This window comes from Prionailurus viverrinus, chromosome E3, assembly GCF_022837055.1.
Source record: "Prionailurus viverrinus isolate Anna chromosome E3, UM_Priviv_1.0, whole genome shotgun sequence".
Lineage (NCBI taxonomy): Eukaryota > Metazoa > Chordata > Mammalia > Carnivora > Felidae > Prionailurus > Prionailurus viverrinus.
In genome coordinates, this window is record NC_062576.1 from 26565261 (window position 1) to 26587412 (window position 22152).

Below are 22152 nucleotides of genomic sequence, written 5' to 3' on the forward strand. Positions count from 1 at the left end.
GTTGGTACTTACTGATGCTTCAGCCACTGCTCCACAAATGGAATGGAGAAGAATTCCGTGAAAGACTCCCCTATCCTCTTTGGATTTTGACTGGTAGCGATGCCATATTTTGATTGACAAGAAAACAATAAGCAAAAATTCAAGTCAATTGTTGCTATTCTGCTTGCAAATGAACACTATTGAATCCTTAGGGTCATTGAATATTCAAACACATGCAAAACTTACTTGTATAACCACTCAGTCAGAAAATCACAGGCAATGAATTTTGTTCTTTTCCTCTAAAGAGAAAAAAGAGAAGAGAGAATTAAATTATACTCTTTGTCCACATGTCTGAGTAGGACAAAGAGAGGTTAATTGATTTTTTGGGTTAGATGAAATATGCATGAGTCTTTTATGAGGTTTATAAGTACATCAACAAACAGTTGCAAGCTTGGGGTGATGTAAAGAATTCTGAAGACTTTTCTCCAGTCATCTTTATTTTTTTGTTTTTTGTTTTTAATTTTTTTGATGTTTATTTATTTTTGAGAGAGAGACAGAGTGCAAGCAGGGGAAAGGCAGAGAGAGAGAGACACAGAATCTGAAACAAGCTCCAGGCTCTAAGCTGTCAGCACAGAGCCTGACGTGGCGCTGGAACCCATGAACTGTGAGATCATGCCTGAGCTGAAGTCAGAAGCTTAACCAACTGAGCCACCTAGGCACCCCTCTCCAGTCATCTTTGGATTAGCACATTTTCTGATAGCAGGGACTAATAAAAGACAGTGCACATAGTAGGAGGCTTACTACATGCTTTTGGAATTGTCACAGAAGGATTTTATTTAAATCTGGAACTTGATTCTGAGTAACTCTACTTACTGCTTTCTCCCAGTCCACTCGAACCCTCCCAACAGCACTACTTCGGGTCTGGGTACCATCTTGCAATGTGGAAGCCATGCATGCAGGTGCCATTGGCCAGTGTGGCTGACCCTGCCAGTTGTCCACCCAACAGTGGCTCCAGGTCTACACTTCTCCCACCCAGTTCTGTGCCTCAGGAGGCTGATTTTATGGTTCACTTCCACCAGGCTCCCTTACTCACTAGGTGGGTCCAGCCAGTGGGAGGTACCAGCAGGAGATCCGAGACAGGGAGGATAGACAGGGTGTAGTGGATTGAACTGTGTGTCCTCCTCGGCCCAAATTCATACGTTTAACTCCTAACTCCCAGAACTTCAGAATGTGACTGTATTTGGAAATAGGATCATTACAAATATAATTAGTTGTGTCCAGCCACTCCTGAAGGGCACAGCAACTCCAAAGAAAATGAATAAATTTGGGGTAATATACCAAGTAAGAAGGGAGATGCTATTGGCTAAACCATCAATGGCAGATTTCTAATGACACTGTACTAGACCCTAGATCCTGCTATACCCAAATTCCAAAGCCCAAATTCCCTGGACCTTTCAGGTACATGAGCCACTATATTCATTTTTTTTTTAAATGCTTATTTATTTTTTCAGAGAGAGAGACAGAGTGAGTGAGCGAGCATAAGTGGGGGAGGGGAAGAGAGAGAGGGAGACAGAATCCTAAGCAGGCTCCAAGCTCTGAGCTGTCAGTACACAGCCTGATGCAGGGCTCAAACTCACAGACTGTGAGATCATTACCTGAGCCAAAGTCAGTAGCTTAACTGACTGAGCCACTCAGGCATCCCTAGTCTCTGTTTGATTAAGCCAATTTATATTGGGTTGTTTATTGCTTACAACAGGAAAAGTTTTAACTCCGATTCCTTTTTTTCTCCAATCAGCTAACCCCCACTTGTCCTCCTAGATGCCTCCAGGAAGACTTTCTGACCATTCTCACCCTCCTCAGCTTAAACTCTCCAGCCCCCCACCCCCAGTTCCTCATTTGCCACTCTGTCATAGCACCTCAGACATAACCATAACATAATACTTGCCCGCATGTCTATCTTCCCCACTTAACTATAAACTTCTTGAGGACAAGGCACATGTCTCTTTTCTTTATATTCTTAGTGCTTAATTGAGTGCCTTGCATGGAGTAGGTGATCAATGGGTGGTAAGTAAATGAATGAATGAATTCACCATTCAACTCTCAAACATCAAAGCAAGAAAGAGCTTATTTACAAGAATTCTGACATCTTTTTTTAAAAGTTTATTTATTTATTTTAAGAGTGCATGCAAACGGGAGAGGGGCAGAGAGAGACGGAGAAAAAGAGAATCCCAAGCAGGCTTGGCACTGTTAGTTCAGAGTCTAATGTGGGGCTTGATCTCACAAACGGCAAGATCATGACCTGAGCTGAAGTCAGACGCTTAACCTACTGAGCCACCCAGGAGCCCCAAGAATTCTGATATTTAAAACTAGCGACTGCTTGGGGCGCCTGGGTGGCTCAGTCAGTTGAACGTCCGACTTCGGCTCAAGTCATGATCTCAGTGTTCATGGGTTTGAGCCCCACATGGGGTTCTATGCTGACCGTTCAGAGCCTGGAGCCTGTTTCAGATTCTGTGTCTCCCTCTTTCTCTGCCCCTCCCCTGCTCACACTTTGTCTGTGTCTCAAAAATAAATAAACATTAAAAAAAAAAAAACCCAACTAAGGATTGCTAATATAATTCTGGATAGTTTCTCTTCATTTTCTTCTCCTAATATTTTATCATGAAAATGTTCCTTCTTTTTTTTCTCCCCCCACCCTTCACTTCAAAATAGCCAACTCAGCTTTATAATCTTAGATAAGGTTGAAAAAAAAAAACTGTTGTGAAACTGATTCTCACCAAAAAGGAAAGTGCTGCTTAAAATTTTTTACGGAAAGCTTTACTATAGCCGTTAGTCCATAAAACAGAGCAGTTCCGAGTTGCTGGAGATTGTTTGCAGTCTTCTACCTCCTTGCTGATAGCCTTTTATTAAAAAATTGAAACACTGCTGGCCAGGGTAATAAAATTAAATGTACTGGAGCATGTAACAGGGTTTTCTAAGTCTGCCTTGCAACAGTAGGGTTGCCTTCAAAAAGCCATCTTTAACCCAACTAAGAAAATACTTGTACAACAATGCAAATATGTATCTAGCATGGATTGCCGTATAATTTAAACAATTCAGCAATTGTAAGATGGCAGTGTCTCTTTCTTTCCTGTCCATAAAAGATGCATTGTTCCCTTGGCATTTACTGCAGTGTTTGGTGGTAAAGATTCCTTCTACCAAGGGAATGCAGTTTGACTTACTCTATTAAATAGACTTTTTAAATAGCCCAATGGTCTGATGTATGAAGGTCATGCAGACAGATTTAATCACTTTTGATGCAAAGAAATAAAATGGAAGAAATTGTGTTTTCCTTCTGATCTGAGCAAGTGTGGACGTGCCGTGCATACTCAGACACGTGGAACAGTGAGGATATTGTTCAGCTGTTGTTTAGTTTAAAAATTATCTGCCAGGGAGCTGAAAGAGAGAAGGGAGAGCAAATGAAAAGTTGTGGTGAGTGAAGAGATAAGAGAGGAAGTAATAGAGAGAAAAATTAAAGAGTGAGATTAAGAAAGTGTGGGCACCCAGGGTTTATGTAATGCGGACAAACATACTGAGTTCATGATTGTTAAAGGGTGAGTATGTGCAAGTTTCGGCAAGCAGAGGAAACAGTTAAGACAACCTCAAACAAGGTTAAAAAGCAATTTTTAAAAATCCAGAATTAAAAGGAAAAAGACTAACTGACAAAGACATCATCATGTCATCATGAGTCTGCAACTTACTTTAAAATGCACCCAAAAAACAAGGTAGATGGATAGACGGATGGACTGATGGATTGGTGGACAGATATGCAACCAAGCCAATAAAGCAAAATGGTAACTGTAGAATCTAGGTGGTAAATATGTGGATGTTCCCTCTGAAATTCTTTCACTGTTCTATATTGCTGGAAAAATTTTGTAATAAAATTCGGGGGTGGAAAACATCATCATAAAAGACTGAAACCCCAAAGAGAGAAAAGGCAGAAATTGGAGTTCAACCCAGACAGCACCTTGCCCCGATGTTCATGTTGGGTACACCCATAAGAAGCAGACTAGAAGTGCAGAGACTAGAAAGAGAAACTACTTGCATTGGAAAGTCACTGAATCTGCATCCGGTAATGAATGTAATTCCACCCCAGAAAGGTCAAAAGCACATGCTGTGAGGTTAGTGCACTGAAGTGTGGCTTGCTATGGCATTGTGTTTGTTGAGATTCTTTGGGTTTGCAAGGTTTAGAAATCTGTTCGGGTTACCTTGGTTACTGGGTATTTTTTACAAATCAGTTTAGGATAGATTTTGCCGCAGCAAACAACCCCTAAATCTGAGAAGCTTATATCATCAATGGCTTTTTTTTTTCACTCATGTTACATGAACATTTCAATCAGCTATAGCTCCCTGCTCCACGTTGTCTTTACTCTGGGATTCAGGCTGACGAGCTTCTCTCTAAAATAGCACTAGTTATCACATTAAGTGAATACGACATGGTGAACCATGCTTTGACTCTTAGAGTGTGTATTTGGAAATGACATATGTCACGTTCACACATTGCTTTGACCAAAGCAGTCACATGGTCAAGCCTCCCTTAGAGAGAGGCCACAAATATTTTTGAACACGAATATAGTCTCGCACATGGGGTTAGTGTAAAGGCAGAAGGTGTGGAAGGAAAATGGGAATTCCTCTGACTGGGGGCAGGTCTCAGGGAGAAGTGGACCAGGGTCCATGGCTATTCAGGGCACAGGTCTGGCTAATCACAGTAGCCTCATCTACTTATAGCTTTGTGGCTCAACAACAGTTCTGGTTCTCAATCTACGTGGGACTCAGCCCTGTGGCATCGCTACTCCCCAGAAGGAAGAATCTGATTGGGTTGGTAAGATACTACTCAGAATGGGCCATCCCTGTTGGGCAGAGCAATTGTACCGGATCATTTCATAGTCACCTGGCATTCTCAAGTGGCTGCCCATAGGGTGCGACACTTATTCTTGGCTCAATCACTTGTAGCCAGGGTAATGGGGACATGGACAAAGCAGGGACAGAGGGCTGAAGTTAAGGCTGTGGGTGTGGCATGCACTTAGAATGTCATAGCCTCCTTTCCCACATAGCTATTCTCTACAGTAAACTTCCAGACGCCTGAGAACCAGCCCCCCAAGACAAAAGTGATAACTGATTCTAGAAATGAGCACTCACTTGGACTACAGCCAGATGCCAAAATACTTATCACAGCAAACTGCAAACAGAAGTTACATTTTCCCCGACTGCATTAGAATTTCATTAAAGAAAAATAATACTTCTCAAAAGAACTTAAAAATACACACTCATGGGGCACCTGGGTGGCTCAGTTGGTTAAGTGTCTGACTTCGGCTCAGGTCATGATCTCACAGTTTGTGGGTTCAAGCCCTGTATCGGGCGCTGTGCTGACAGCTCAGAGCCTGGAGCCTGCTTCGGATTCTGTGTCTCCCTCTCTCTCTGCCCCTCCCCAGCTCACGCTCTCTCTCTGTCTCTCAAAAATGAATGTTAAAAAAATTAAAAAAAAATACACTCATAACACAAAGTATAGACCAAGACTTTCAGCACGGGCCACGTGCTCATTTCTAAAAGCGTTCTGAAGTAAAAGGAGTAATGCTACAATAATTCTACCACACCTTTCCTGTGACAAATCTATTTTTTCCACTCCTTAGAAAAGTTTTTCAAACAAAAGTGGATGGTATTTCTAATTCCCTTATTGGTCAAGGTCAGGAAACAGAGTTTCTTCCTTCACTGACCACAGCCCTTGTACTTTTTAAAAGATATTTGGGTATTTTATTTAAAAAATAAAAGACTACGATAAATGACTGTAAGATAGCACAGGACTCTAAGAAGAAATAGATTTGTTTTACTGAATTATTCATAGTAGCAAATTTTAGTGTCATGAGATCATCAAATGACTTATCAGGAGTTAGAAATAGTTTCCTGATACTAACTTTTGTTTACAATAGTCTTCATTGTAATGGAATTTGATGAGCAACCAAAGCAAAAGGGAAAATTTTATGCCGTGTGGGATAGGATAGGAAAAGAGGCAGAAAGTCTTATCACCTCTATCCAGACCCTGCATTTCATCCATATTTAAAGCTGAGATAAGATTTATTTTCAGGCATCATTTTAGTCATGCAGAAAACTCCTGATTTCTTTCTAAATTATGCACAGTGCATTGTTCCGGTTTAGTCCCGTTCAGTAAACATTTACTGAGGACCTACTATGTGCCAAGCCTGTGTTAAACACAAGAGATAAAGAAATGAGTAAGCTATGGCTGCACTGTGGTTATTAATTCAACATCCAGCAGCCAACCTCCGGCTGGAGGTTGCTGTGATGAGTATGGAGGATTAAGTCCATCTCCAGCTCCAGGTATGAATCCCGATTAGGCAGTCCAGATAAGCCCACACCACCTGCCACCTAGACCTAAACCTGGTCCACATTTATCCTGGCCCGAGGGATTTGCTGAATGGAGAATGGGTGCATAATCAATTTCAGACTGATAAGGTATGAGGGGAGATGTGCTGGGGCTTCTGGGAAATCATTTCCTTTTCTTTTCTTTTCTTTTTAATGTTTATTTTGAGACAGAGAGAGACAGAGTGAGAGTGGGGGAGGGGAAAAGAGAGAGGGAGACACAGAATCCAAAGCAGGCTCCAGGCTCTGGAGCTGTCAGCACAGAGCCCGACACAGGGATTGAACCCACAAGCTGCGAGATCATGACGTGAGCCGAAGTCGGACGCTCAACTGACTGAGCCACCCAGGTGCCCCAGGTTGCTGTAGTTGCGGGGGCAAAGCCCAGGCCAGTGGCAGTATCTGTTTGGCCAGCCTGAGGATAAAACCAACTTTGCAAGAGGCCACCCAGAGAGGCAGAAGAGAACCAAGTCTCTGGTTTTATCATTGAGTTCTCAATCAAACCCATCCTGAAATCCTCCTTCTTTACCTCAGAACCTTTTAGTTTCCTGAACCAAAGAATCCCCTTCATTATTTAAGACAGTTTCCTGCTGTTCGCAGCACAATGAGTCCTAGCCAAGATAGCTGCCCAGTATCCTTTCTGCCTTCTTTTGATAACAGAACCTTGAGTTCCTTTTGGGGATCTGTCTTTACCCAATTCTAAAGCTATGTGCACTGGGTTAGGGATCCTTCACTTTGCCCAACAGCCCACTGCCCACTAAATTCCCCTAGTTCCAAGGATTGATTCCAAAGTAGGTCATTGACCTGAGTCAGTTCAATTAGAAACTCAGGAAGAGACTTTCTCTAAGGCATGAGACATAGGCTAGTGTCACAAGGCAGGGACCATTTGAGGGTGGAGCCACGCCAGAGGAAACTCAATCAAGAGATGAGAGGGAACCAAATCGTGAAGACATCATCTGGGTCCCCAGATCAAGCTGTGGAAGATCTCCCCATGGGAGAGGACATATATAAACAAACAAACAAACAAACAAACAATCTTCTTCATTAAAGTCAGTTCAAATGGGGTTTTCTGTCATGTGAGGGACTGGCCCCAGAGATAACTAGCAGATACGGGAATAGCGAGTTCTGCATACTTAACACATCCAGCTGGAACAAACTCTTTGAGTTCACCATACTTTTTACTGCTGACAATATAAACTTTTATCAAAAATTGCTTATAGCAAAAATTATTAACTTAATTATTAACCAAAATATTTTCAGAGCTGCATTGGAAAGAAATCCCAAGTGAAGTTTATAATAGCCACTAAGCCAGCTCTGTTCAGTATATCTGTCCAGTTATGTTCTTATTAAGTTCTCACCTCTCATGTTCCAATTAAGCTAATCCAAAGGCAGGGCTAGATGTCAGTGGATCACCAAGAACATGGAGCCAAATGTAATGTCTAATCTTAAGATGATGTTTACATGTCTCAAACTTAATTTGCCACTAGAATACAACCCAATTCATGACAGAATAGGAATAGTATTATGGCCTTTTAATCAATGTTCAGTTTAAGAAAAATGCTGAAGTTCTATCTTAACAATTGCATAGTTGATTTTCTTTTCACCTCTTCCAAATCACATAGACTCTGGGCTGCCCAGGGATCCCAGGAAAGGCAGCTATAAATATAAATAGAAGATCAGGAAGGTCAATGTCAACAAAGATGCAGCAAGGAACAGGCAAGTCTTCATAAAATTCTACAAAGACCTGTCTTGGTATAAAAATTATTTGCAACCTAACTTCACAGTTATGCCTCCAAGAGATCAAGGGGTCTCTTGCACTCCCTTCAAGGCCTGCCCTCTGCTCAGAGAAGATGGAAAAATTGATCAGGGCCTATGCAAAAGGAAGCTTCTGGCAGAGGCTCTGACAATCAGGGCTTTCTTAATCCATCTCACTATCCCCGTCTGAAACTGGGTTTATTCTTTTCTTCACTTTCAACCTGGACCCATGTCTCCTCCCTCTGTTTTCTCACTTGTTGCCAGCTGCCTCTCTTCCTGAATCCCTCAAGCACAATCTTGAAAGACAATGGCTACCCCCTACTGAACACTCACCCTGTGCTAAGTGCCATACACAGAACATCTTAATCCTCCCAAAAACCCTGGTGAGGTGGGTACTATGGTTATCACCCTCCCCATGTAACAAATAAGAAAACTGAGACCCTTAGAGTTTTAGAGTTTAAGGAAACTTCCCAGATGCCCAGAGCTAGCAAAACTTGGAAGAGGGAGGGCACCTGGGTGGCTTAGTCAGTTAAGCATCCGACTTTGGCTCAGGTCATGATTTCACAGTCTGAGTTTGAGCCCTGTGTTGGGCTCTGTGCTGACAGCTCAGAGCCTTGAGCCTGCTTCAGATTCTGTGTGTGTCTCTCTCTCTTTGCCCCTTCCCCGCTCACACTCGGGTCTCTCTCTCTCTCTTTCTCTCAAAAGATGAATAAATGTTAAAAAAAAATTTTTTTTTTAAGTTGGAGGAGGGGATTCAAGCCCACCCTTTTGATTCCAGCAACCCTACCTTACCTTTCCTTACTGTATTCTCAGAGCCCTCCACATGTCTGAGTTTAACCTCCCACTACTCTTTAACTCCCCACATGGCCAGTCTCAACCCACCTCTTCGTTACATACTGCCCTCATTCTTAGTTTTCCATTCCGGGCCTAAGGAACATTTTTCCAATTCAATTTTGTTCTTATTTTATTGCTACTTTTCACTGCAGCTGTGCCAGTCACTGAGCTGAACACATTATCTTACTTAAATTTTCTTACTATGAATGATATTATCATTATATGTAATAATATGTATATCATTATATATATTATAATAATATATATATTATTATTACTATTTCTATTTCACAGAGGAGTACACTGAGGCTTAGAAGGTTAAAATTACAAGGTCCCAGTGCTAGCCAGGTCCAAAGTCACATACCTAGAAAGAGGTAGAACTGGGCTCTCAATTCAGGTAAGCATAGCTCCAAACTCTATGCTTAATCATTAAGCTTCCCTTACACTGCCTCCCACATAACACCAGCAGCAGCTACTACTACAAAAATCTGGGTGTTTTTAGGATTTCAGAACAAGGGTTGGCAAACTTTCTTAAATGGCCAGGTATACATATTAGGCTTGTGTTACAACTATTCAACTTGGCTACAGTGGAAGAGTGCAAAAGTGCACTTTCAGTGCAAAAGTGGCCATAGACAAAAATGTAAAGGAATAGGTGTGGCTGTGTTCCAATAAAATTTCAGTTACAAAAAGAGGTAGCTGGCCCTACGGGCCATAATTTGCAGACCTCTGCTTTAGAACATCATCAATCACTGATAGATGCTTTTTCATGCAGAAGCATGGAAAAATCCATAGTACTTGATTTCTGACCCAGAAATTTGATTTCATAAAAGCTCAGTTTCACCCATTTCCTGGACAGCCCTTTTATTATTCTAAGGGATTAACAGTTTAAACATCTTTTGGCTCTGGAAGTAGTTTATGACTTGGGTTTTCTTGTTCCTAAAAAGTAGCAGGAGAAATGCAGCTCTCTAAACAACCAAGAGGGCCAAAAGAATCAATTCAACCTTATTTTCACTTTTTAAAAAATGGTTTCCAATCCTTTAGACATTAATTCTCAAGAGAATTTTGGGATACCTTGCAGTCTTTCTTTCTTTTTCGGTCACTATGGCTGTGATTCTAGCAGCTTCTTCAGCATTGGAGGGCCCTTAATAGTGCATTCTCAGGTTCTGAGCTCACCATATTATTTCCAAGGGTTATGTTTAGATTTTTACAAATATATATTACTTTTTAAAGGCGCTAGTATTTTTAGAACGATGAGGAAAATCCATCCTTGGCCATCTGTAATACCCAGAAATTAGTAACAAGGATACCACCTTCCATTTATTCAAGCAACAACTGGTCACTCAGCAGGGACCATGGGGAATAACATTCCTTTTACAGACTCGCTATTTTCTAGGCATCATGTTAATCATGTTAACAACAGTTAATATGCATTGAATGTTGTCACTCTGCCAGGCACTCTTCTAAATTTTACTTAGCTCATTTATCCTCATGACAACTACGTATTATTAGGTTACTATTCTTATTATTCCCATTTTACAGATTAGGAAACAGGGGCACAGAAAGGTTCAATACCTTGTCCAAAGTCACTTACTAGTAGATGGTCAGAGTCAGAATTTGAACTCAGTTGGACTCCAGAACTTGCTCTTTCACACATTACCTCATTTAACCCTGTCCATAAGCCCACCAGTGGTTTACAAATGAGGGGAGGAGGGAGTTGCAGACAAGTAACTTCCCTGAAGTCACTAGGCTAGAGCCAGAAGTCAAACCTGCCACCTGCTGCCAAATCCATACTATTTCTAATACAGTATATGAGGTGAATTGCAAAAAGGGCCACCATTCTTCACCCCTTCCTGGATCCACAACCTTTGCAGTGTAGTTTTATAGCTCTTCCCATCAAGAGGTGGAGTCTATTTTCTTGCTCTCTGAATCTGAGCTGGCTTTGTGACTTGCTTTGGCCAACGTAATGCCGTAAAAGTAGCAATATGCCAGTCCCAAACCTCATCAGGCTCAAGAGGGCTTGAGAACTTCTACTTGAACCCTCGCACCCCTGCCCAGCTACGATGTGAACTCTCCAGGGTTAATTTGATGGAAGCTGAGTGGCCAAGTTGAACAGAGGTGATACATCCCAGCTAAGGCCTTCCTAGACCCAGCCTGCCCACAGACACAAGAATGGCCCCAACCAAGGCCAGAAGAACCTCCCAGCTGAGCCCAGCCCAATTGCTCTCTTGCAGGAGAATGAACTAAATAAACTGTTGTTTTATCCACTAACTTTTGAGGTAGTGTGTTATGTAGCAAAAAATCAACAGATGCCGTGTATAATAAGTGAAATGCAATTTATAGCCAAATGCTCTCCCTATTTAGCAGACAGTCAAGACTGCTACGACAGCCCCCTGGCATAGAGCCATGCCCCTGAAAGCAAGAGGACAAAGCTTCAGAGCAGAAAAGGAAAATCCTGTCACAAAGCCATTGCCCTTTATTTTATAAGGCAACCATGGGGTCACCCTCAGGTCAGAGCCTGTTGACTTTCTTTCTAAAGCCTTGTCTTTTGAGGATGACTTTGATTTTTAGAAACAAAAGCAACTCCTAGCCAAGTTAGGGAATGAAGTGATCAATGCTGCCATTGTTAAAAAGAAGAAAGAAAAGAAGCATGACTATCAAGTTATAATAAGATTTTCTTGTATGGTTTACAAACTGGATCGGACAGCAATTCCAAGAGCCTCAGAGTGAAGTATTTTCAACACTAACAGCCTTATTGGCATTCAGCAGTCCCCCCTTATCCACAGAGGATAGGTTCCAAGACCTCAGTGGATGCCTGAAACTGCCGTGAGTACCAAACCCTGCATGTAGTATGTTTTCCCCGTATATACATACCTATGACAAATTTAATTTATAAATTAGGCACAATAAGACAACAACAATTTCAACAATGTTTTTTAAGTTTATTTATTTATTTTGAGAGAGACAGCGAGAGCAAGCTGGGGAGGGAGGGGGCAGAGACAGAGAGGCGGGGGGAGAGAGAGAGAATCCCAAGCAGGCTCTCGCTGTCAGCACAAAGCCTGATGCGGGGCTGGAACTCACGAACCAAGAGATCATGACCTGAGCTGAAACCAAGAATCAGGCGCTTAACTGACTGAGCCACCCAGGCACCCCCATGGATACTTCTTGAACCTCTGTTTCCTTATCCATAAAAGAGGGACAATAAAACCACCCATTCAAAGGGTTACTGTAAGTAACAATGCGATCACAATGTGAAATAATGCCTGGCATATGGAAAGTACTCTACAAATGATTGCCATCAATCACCATTGATTAATCACTTAGAAGGTAACTGTTGGGTAATGGTAGATGATTAAGAAATAGCTCTTAACTTAGAGCCGTATTTCATATTTAGGTACTAACTTCCAAAATGTGAAACTGGGATCTGCTATCTGGACCCACTTAAATGCTGTGACATTCAACCAAATGTAGTAAGATCAGGTAAAAACCCAGTTTCCTCTACTGAAAATCTATCCAAGCAATAAAGATGAAGTACTGATACACATACAACACAGATGAACCTCACAAACACTGTACTAAATGAAATAAGCCAGATGTAAAAGACCATATTATGTGATTCTAGTTATTTGAAATGTTCAGAAAAGGTAAATCTATGGAGATAAAAAGTAGATTCGCTGTTGCTTGGGGGTAGGGGTGGAAATGAAGAGTAACCAGAAATAGCCACTAGAGATTGGGGTGGGGAGAGGTTATGGAAATGTTCTAAAATTAGATTGTGGTGATGGCTGCACAACTCTAAATGTGGTTCAGTTAAAATGAGTGGATTTTTTAAAATCCTTTTTTTAGAGGCACCCAGGTGGCTCAATCAGTCGAGCATCTGACTCTTGATTTTGGCTCAGGTCATGATCTTGCATCGGGCTCTGCACTGACAGCATGGAGCCTGCTGGGGATTCTTTCTCCCTCTCTCTCTGCCCCTCTCCCCTACTTTCACTTGCTCTTCTAACTCCATTTAACATACAAACACAGGTAGGGTCTTTTGTTCATGGTTTTAATATATATTGATTTTTCCAGGAAAGCAACCACCACATATACTGAGGGAAAAGTGTACTTTGTTCTATTCAGAACCTAGGAGTTTCTCACCATTTCAGAAAAATCCTAATACCATGGGCAATAGCACTTACAGTATCTGAATGACTGATACATCGTGCGTGATGCAGTCTGCCTTTTGCAGCTATCATATTCATGGTGATTCTTTTTTTTTTTAATGTTTTTATTTATTTTTGAGACAGGGAGAGATAGAGCACGAGCAGGGGAGGGGCAGAGAGAGAGGGAGACACAGAATCGGAAGCAGGCTCCAGGCTCTGAGCTGTCAGCACAGAGCCCGACGTGGGGCTCGAACTCACGAACCGTGAGATCATGACCTGAGCAGAGGTCGGACACTCGACTGACTCAGCCACCCAGGAGCCCCTGATTCTATGTATATGTACAAGCAAGTCACTACTCATATCTTCTAGTATAGTTTTACCTGAGATTTTAAAAAATTAAAAAATATTACATATGTTGTAAATGGTTTCCATTTTCTTTCTCCTTTATGCTATAGTCCGCTATAGTATAAACAGCCACTATATATATATATATACACGTACATATATATATATGTGTATATATATATATGTGTGTGTGTGTGTATACGTATATATGTGTGTATACATATACACACACACACACATATATATATATGTTTGAAATTATTGCACAGATAGATGCAATAGATTATTAGCTAATGAGCACCTAATGAATCATGCATGCTAGGTCCATGCCCCTTATGCCCCTTTGCAATGTGACTTTGCTAATTTTTCTAGAAGGAGTCTATTTCTCACCTACTTATGGGTTGCCATGTGAGTTGCTGGCTTTGTGAATTGCTTTGACCAGTGGAACGTGGTAGAAGGGTTGCTGTTGGAGTTCCAGAGCCCCAGCCTCACATTTCTGCCTTTGCCCTCTTGGAAATGTCCTGAAACCACCAGGCTGTAAAGAAGCAGGGCTGGCCTGCTACAGGATAAGAGCCATGAGGAGGAGAACTGAAGTGCCTAGCCAACACCAGCACTGAGGCCCCAGCCATGTGCCTGACACCAGCTTGGACCTCCCAGCCCTTCCCAGTCACCTGCTGAAAGCAGTCACATGAGTGAGTCGAGGTGAGACCAAGAGAAGAACATTCAGCCCACAGAAATATTAAATCAATGTGTTAAGACGGGCAGTTTCCAGGTAGTTTGTTATAAACAACACACACAGCAGGGGCACCCAGGTATCTCAGCTGGTTAAGCATCTGACTCTTGATTTTGGCTCAGGTCATGATCTCATGGTTTGTGAGTTTGAGCCCCACATCAGGCTCTGCAATAAGACTGCGGAGCCTGCTTGGGATTCTCTCTCTTCTTCTCTCTCTCTCTGCCCCCTCCCAGTTCACATGCACTCTCTCTCTCTCTCTCTCTCTCTCAAAATTACCTAAGCATTTCAAGATATGAAAAGGCTCTTTAAAATGTGACAAGGGGGCACAGGACCCAACAACACAGAGAACCTTGTGCTGATGAGTTCCCACTGCTCCTAAAATAAAACCCGCACTTTTTACTGGCTTATATGATGTGGCCACTGTAGAGCGGCCATCTTACCTCCCACCTCATTAGTTTGCTCTGCTCCCCCCATACTGGCTTCCTTTTTGTCCCTGGAAGAGGTGACTGAATTTGGCAGTACTGGGTCATTAAGAAAGCTTAAGAAGAGTTGTGCTGGAGGATTTCAGGGTCAAAGCACCACAAGTAAAAGAGAGAACAAATGGTGTAAAAAGATGGAGGTGAGGTGTGTCACTGTTACTCAATGTGTCAGTGAAAATGGAAAAGAAAGAAAATCACCTAAATTGGGGGCAAGGGCCCATTTATTTATAACATTTTTTATAATTACCAAAGTAATTGACACTTATTTTCAATTTTTCAAATATTATTGAAATACTGAAATATAAGAGAGAAAAGCCCTCTAAATATGCATCCCCCCCCCTCCCCGCTTATGTGTGATTTTCACTTATTGGCTGACAGGTTTAGATACTATCATTTACCTTTGGCTTGGTCTATGTACTGTGCATGTCAGTATATACACAGGAAATGCCTGTGCAATATCTATTGTCAATTCAGATATAATGCCACCAACTATTTGTACAAAGTAATCATTTCCCACTCTTTCTTTTTTTTAATTTTTTTTTCAACGTTTATTTATTTTTGGGACAGAGAGAGACAGAGCATGAACGGGGGAGGGTCAGAGAGAGAGGGAGACACAGAATCGGAAACAGGCTCCAGGCTCTGAGCCATCAGCCCAGAGCCTGACGCGGGGCTCGAACTCACGGACCACAACATCGTGACCTGGCTGAAGTCGGACGCTTAACCGACTGTGCCACCCAGGCGCCCCTCCCACTCTTTATCTTTCACAGAGTATGTTTGTTTAACACAATATAAAATATTGCTAGCAACCAGCTAATTTCACAATAACACTAAAAGGTCCATAGACTTTCTTAATAGATGGTCACTTTAGTGTCCTACAGTTGTCACCTACATCTTCTCTATGACCTTTCTGCATGTAGTTGAAAACAATGATCTGGGAAAAGAATGAATAAATTTATTCCACTTGCTAAGAACATCTTAGGACATGCACAGGGTCTTTATCTAATCCTAAGGCTGAGATAATTATTGCAAATCATTCACTTAAGGTTTAGTCTCCCAGTTGTAATCTCCTCCAAAAAATCAGGACTAGAGAAATAAAGCTGAATTTTATTCTGAGCACTTAAAAGATTAAAATATGAGAGCATCTGGGCGGCTCAGTTGTTTGGGCATCCAACTCTGGATTTAGGCTCAGATCATGATCTCATGGTTCATGGGACTGAGCCCCACGTTGGGCTCTATGCTGACAGTGCAGAGCCTGCTTTGGATTCTCTTTCTCCGTCTCTCTCTCTCTCTGCCCCTCCCCCACTCCTGTGTGTGTGCGTGCACATGTGCATGCTCTCTCTCTCAAAATAAATATTTAAAAAAACAAAAGATGATAATATCCAATGATGAACAAACTGTTTGATTAGGATCTTTATGAAAGTCACCAGAGTTCAATTCATAATACTTAAAATGACACGTATAAAGGAATTGAATTATGAATTAATCAAAATCAAAATCATCAAACTTACACAGCTTGTATGCGACAGAGTCAGACTGGAAGCAAAGTCTGCCTGATTCTGGAGGCTGGGTTCTGAAGCACTGGAGGCTGGGTTCTGAAGCACCATAGACTTCCTCTTTTGTGTTTGTGTGTTTGTGTGTGTGTGTGTGTGTGTGTGTGTGTGTGTGTGTGTGCGCGCGCGCTCTATGACAGGTGCTCTATGACATAGTAATTAGGTATCACTGATGCTTGTCTCTTTCTCTCTCTCTCTCTGCTTTATTCCCTCCAGTTTTTCTTGGAGTGTCACAGTACTCACGGGGCCAATCTAAATAAACGATCCTGCCCCACGATGTCTACATGAGGGCTCTGTCTGTGTGACTGACTGCCCCAGATCTGCCTCATTTCTTACTGCTCTTCTCCACAGCTTCCAGACCCATCTTTCATATCAGAATCTGGCCTGTGCTTTTGGCAAGCCACTGGACTGACACCAGTGTGGTCTGGGGGTCAAACTCCTAGTCTCAGGAAGCAGACTGCTTGGCTTGAATCTTGGCTCTACCACATACTGGTTGTTCCCTTGAGCTTGTTGGTTAACCTTGGTGCCGCATAGTTCTCATCTATAAGATAGGGGCACATACGTTGGGGTGCCTGGGTGGCTCAGTTGGTTGAGCATCCGACTTTGGCTCAGGTCATGATCTCCAGTCTGTGAGTTCAAGCCCTGCGTCGGGCTCTGTACTGACAGCTCAGAGCGTGAAGCCTGCTTTGGATTCTGGGTCTCCCTCTCTCTCTGCCCCTCCCCTGCTCAAGCTCTGTCTCTCTGTCTCTCAAAACTAAAAAAACATTAAAAAAAAAAAAAAAGAGCACCCACATTGGAGGCCTGCTGGGAAGATGAAACTTTCTTCAGACAAAATGCTTAGAACAATGTCTGGCACAAAGCAAAGGCCCTAAAGCGCTAGAAACTACTATTCTTCAATTCCAGCTTCTTGCTCATCCCCCTGGCTCTCCATTGGCTAGGAGGTCCCTTCAATTTTAGAGGAGGGGCTCCTTATTCAGCTCTAGCGCTAGGGGCAGCCTCCCTACAGTCTACCTTCCTCCAGAGGCAGTAAATCCAGACACTGCAGGTACAGTTAGTAAATTACTTCTGGAATGTAATAGCTAGGGCAAACTGACAAGTGCTCCCATAACTTAACCGCTATCTTAAAAGTTGGCTCTCACTTTTGAGGAACCGTATTAATTCATTCATCCGACAAATATTTAGTGAGTCCCTACCACGTACCAGGCACTGCTGGAGCTACATCATAGAACAAAACGGAAAATAATGAAAGCGAGGGAACGTAACTATAAGCCAGCATTTTAAGGGCAAAATACAAATCAGCAATTATTTCTTGAGCGACCTAATATGAACACTGTTTCAAGATATAATTTGAATGGCTCCAATAAACAATGAATTACGCTGCTGTTTAAGAGTCATTTGGATGCAAGTTCAGTTGTGGGTGACAGATAAGAATGCTTCAGTTATGTAATTTTGGCTGGAGGCTGGTTATCATTCAGTTTAGCATCTATTCTCACTGACAGGATGTGAGGAACAGCTGAATTGAGAAAATGCAAATCTGTTGTGCAGATCTGGATAAGAGGAGCTCCATTTGGGTCTGACAAATGCTGATGTAATTTTCAAGGCTTCAAAAATAACCCACAAAAGGCTACATGACCAGGGGGTGAAAAAAGAGGGAATCACATTTAATTAACAAATCCCAAGTCAGGAAATGAAAGAAGTTAATGGTAATTCACCCATCTTGCATATTTGTAGCACTCAAGTTACTTGAGCTTCTGGGAAGAGCCGGAGGGCAGGCAGGGCAGGAAGCTAACCTTCCTTGGTGCCAATGAATATCATTAAATACTTCCCCTCATCCTCCTGGTCATCCTTTTAAGAGGTGAGGAAACTGAGGCTCACAGATCCCCTAGGTTTTCCACTGCAAGGAAGTGGCTGAGCAGGATTTTGGACTCCAGTGTGTCTGGCTGCCTTTAAAGTTTATCAATTTTTGCAAGCTAACAGTTTTAAGAACTCACATTTTCTACATTCCCTGATCGTTCATTACAACATTTAAACTTTAATGCTCCATTCAAGCACCCTGCAGCATTTGATGTTTAGACTAGTTTCACTTAGTCCCAGTGGCAGCTCATCTGCAGGATGTCGAAGATGAAATATGAGTTGGCATGAGGATGCCTCATTAATCTCTAATACAAACAGAAATTTTTCTGATTCTTTAAAAGCATTTTATCATTGCTTAGAGGCTGGAAACTGTTTCTAGCCCCCTCATTACAAAACTATTTATGGACAAACATTAGATATAGAACCCTCAATGTAAAATCTTAATTACTGCCCTTTTAGCTGATTTTTGTGTGCTCTGAACGGGTATAAATTAGAAGGATAACAGCTGACGAAATTAGAATAAAGTCTGCACGATTCAATAGAGCTGTGCCAAGTCTAGATGTGCATTCACAGCACCTAGATCCCTTCTTGTTTTTTCTCCACGTCCATTCTTATTTCAGAGGCTCAAATAAGAACAGAAACAAAGGATAGGGAAAAAAGAAACTCCAGCTACTGAAGGCTTTACTGCTCGTTTGTGGTTTTCTTGAGGACAGGGCCATATCTGGTCCTCTCTGTGTCCCTCCCTAGGGTCTGGCCCCGTAATCAGCACATAGTAGGGCTAAACAAATATTTGTTGAATAGAACTTAATTTGGGTGACCTAATCTGTCTGCAGATATTCCTTACACATATTCAAACAAAGGTTATTCCACTGTGCTCATTTCATTGTTTAATCATTGTGATCCACCCTTTGTTCAATCTAATAAAAGGCACAGCACACTTCATATACTTTGGCCAACAGCAAGATTAAAAAGAAAAATCCCTGAAATGTGACTTGCGAGACTGTGTGGTCTCCCTCATTTAGCAGCAGGACCTGAGGCCAGAGAGACAAAGCCACTTGACAATGGCAGGGTCAGGCCAAGGCTCTGCTCTCTGGCCCCTGGCCTCACTACCAATCCACATGGCTGCACCTTGCACCTGTTAACACCACATTGAGGAGGGGAAGGTCAGTTATGAATAGGGGACAAGAATTAAGTCCTCAGGAGAAGCCAAATGAGCAAATGAACAAATGCAGGAAGTGGAAGCAGTTCAGATTTTATAACCTGTGGCAAGTAACAATCTGTTCTTCACACAACAGATATGGATTTAAAAATCAGTGTTTCCGGGGCGCCTGGGTGGCTTAGGCGGCCGACTTCGGCTCAGGTCATGATCTCGAGGTCCGTGAGTTCGAGCCCCGCATCGGGCTCTGTGCTGACAGCTCAGAGCCTGGAGCCTGTTTCAGATTCTGTGTCTCCCTCTCTCTGACCCTCCCCCGTTCATGCTCTGTCTCTCTCTGTCTCAAAAATAAATAAACGTTAAGAAAAAAAAATTTATAAAAAAAAAAATCAGTGTTTCCTAGAGCTATTTAGAGGACAGTCTCCAACTCTCATTGTTTGGGAGGGACGAAGTTAGGACTATCTGGGGTATGGGTGTCTCCTCAGTATATAAAAGCACTATCCAGGCAGTATCCACTTCTCAGAGAGAGGCTCTGTGCTGAAGGGCGACCAAACAGTTCAAACCATTAACTGTGAATGCTCTCAAGATCCTGGGATGTGTCAAACTGATTGGGGTTACTGCCAATCTTTTAAGTATCATTTTGAATCATTTAGCCTGGATTTGAATCCCAACTCTGCCATTCATCCTTGATCACCATTCTTTTTTTTTTTTTTTTTAATTTTTTAAAAAAATTTTTTTTCAACGTTTTTTATTTATTTTTGGGACAGAGAGAGACAGAGCATGAACGGGGGAGGGTCAGAGAGAGAGGGAGACACAGAATCGGAAACAGGCTCCAGGCTCCGAGCCATCAGCCCAGAGCCTGACGCGGGGCTCGAACTCACGGACCGCGAGATCGTGACCTGGCTGATGTCGGACGCTTAACCGACTGCGCCACCCAGGCACCCCGTTGATCACCATTCTAAATGTCCTTGTTCTCCTGTTGCCTCATCTACAAAATGCAGACGGCACTAATAGGAATCTCACAAGGCTATTGCTAGGGATGCATGAAATCATGGATGGTAAAGCACTAAGCAAAGTACTTGGCCAATATTAAATATTGTGGCTATTTTATATTCTTCATGTGGGCCATCCCCAATTCTAGGATTCAAAACTGTGCAGGGAACACACACGTCCAAAGTATCCTGTCAGCTGTAGAAAAGAGGGAGCCTCCATAAGGGTGTTTACAGGAAGGTGTGCAGGACTGGGACTCCATTCACACACATAACTGGCTGCAGCGTGACAATGACTACTGCTAACGGAGCACTCACTATGTGCCAAGCCTCTCCTGAAGCAAGCTACACGCACGGTGCTGGACACGGAGTAGCGAGAGGCCAGAGGTGGGAAGGTCAATCCAGAGTCAGATAAAATTTAAGGAGAGCTTTAATCTGCACACAAACACAGTCAAAGGGAGTGAAAGATCTGACAGACCTGGTAGATGCCAATTACCCAGGAGAAAGGCAGGCAGGGAGGCCAAGAAGGTGGAAAAGCTCTCCGGAGCAGATGGCAGTGCGTGTGTGTGTGCACAACTAGATGTCATGGCTGGAGTGGAGTGAGTGACCAAAACACAGCCTTCCCTCCCAAAGGGATTGTTTTGAGAACAACCACTTGATGGTACTGAGATAATGAAGTACCATCTGATAAAAAGAAATTACTGAGCATTCAGAAATAAAGAAACCCCACAAAGCAACTAACCTCAAAACATTTTTCTTTCTTTGCTTGGTGAAGCAGGCTAGCCATTCCAGGAAGCAGAACTGGAAAGATGAATGTTTCCAAATATTCCTTGGGGGAACCTAAACCAAACAAAAAAATCCCACTGAAAATCCCAAATGGCCCAAATGAATCTGGGAGAAACATTTGCTTCTGAACCAAAAAAAAAAGATACCATCCATGAAATAACATGACCTTAATGTTACATTTTACTCCAGACTGCTGAGTTGGGCTGTAATCTTGAAGAAACTTAAAATATCTTTGAGCCTCTGCAGACTGGCAAGGATGGAGATGGGGTCTTGCACAGGGCCAGGGCCACAGGCACAGACAGTAAGGAGGCCAGTGTGGCTGGAGGGAAAGCAAGGCAAGTGTGGTGGTGATGAGGCCAGAGAGGAACAGGGTGGGGGTACGACGTCTAGGGCCTTATGGCCATAGTAATGGTGGTGGTGGTTGTCAAGGCCCAAAGCACACCAGCAGAGATAACAGAACAGAGCGATAGGAGAGGTCTGGCACCAGGGAGGGCCAGAGGAACTGGGCCCAGGGAGATGGAGAAAGTTTAGATCTCTGGCTCCAGGCCACAATGCAGGGCAGTATGATATTTTCTTCCACTTCTTTCATTTCCCTCTCTTTGATTTTAATGTAAAATCAAAGTATGCTTGGCTGTTAGTTATCGTCTTTATTATATTTTAACATTCAAGATAAATCAGTGGGATAAAAGATATTTGTCTTAAAAATAAAAATTAGCGGTGCCTGCATGGCTCATTCAGTTAAGTGTCTGACTTCAGCTGAGATCATGATCTTACGGTTTGTGAGCTCGAGCCCTGCGTTGGGCTCTCTGCTGTCAGCAGAGCCTGCTTCAGATCTTCTGTCCTTGTCTCTCTCTGCCCCTCCCCAACTCACTTACTTTCTCTCTCTCTCAAAGATAAAAAAACATTTGGGGCGCCTGGGTGGCGCAGTTGGTTAAGCGTCCGATTTCAGCCAGGTCACGATCTCGCGGTCCGTGAGTTCGAGCCCCGCGCCAGGCTCTGGGCTGATGGCTCGGAGCCTGGAGCCTGTTTCCAATTCTGTGTCTCCCTCTCTCTCTGCCCCTCCCCCACTCATGCTCTGTCTCTCTCTGTCCCAAAAATAAATAAACGTTGAAAAAAAAAAATTAAAAAAAAAAAAAAGATAAAAAAAC

At 42.6% G+C, this 22152-nt stretch overlaps 1 protein-coding gene across 5 annotated transcripts in view; it reads right to left on the reverse strand.

Moving 5' to 3' along the window:
- IQCK (IQ motif containing K) overlaps nucleotides 1-22152 on the reverse strand; it is a 130770-nt gene that overhangs the window by 98432 nt on the left and 10186 nt on the right. For all 5 annotated transcript variants that reach the window (XR_007147744.1, XM_047838343.1, XM_047838341.1 and 2 more), the window contains 3 exons: nucleotides 20961-21058; nucleotides 226-278; nucleotides 13-90 (listed from right to left, as the gene is read on the reverse strand). Coding sequence is in view for 4 of the 5 variants with exons in the window: in XM_047838343.1 (XP_047694299.1) it covers nucleotides 13-90; nucleotides 226-278; nucleotides 20961-21058 (229 nt within the window). In the remaining variant the exon portion in view is untranslated. The remainder of the gene's footprint in view (nucleotides 1-12; nucleotides 91-225; nucleotides 279-20960; nucleotides 21059-22152) is intronic.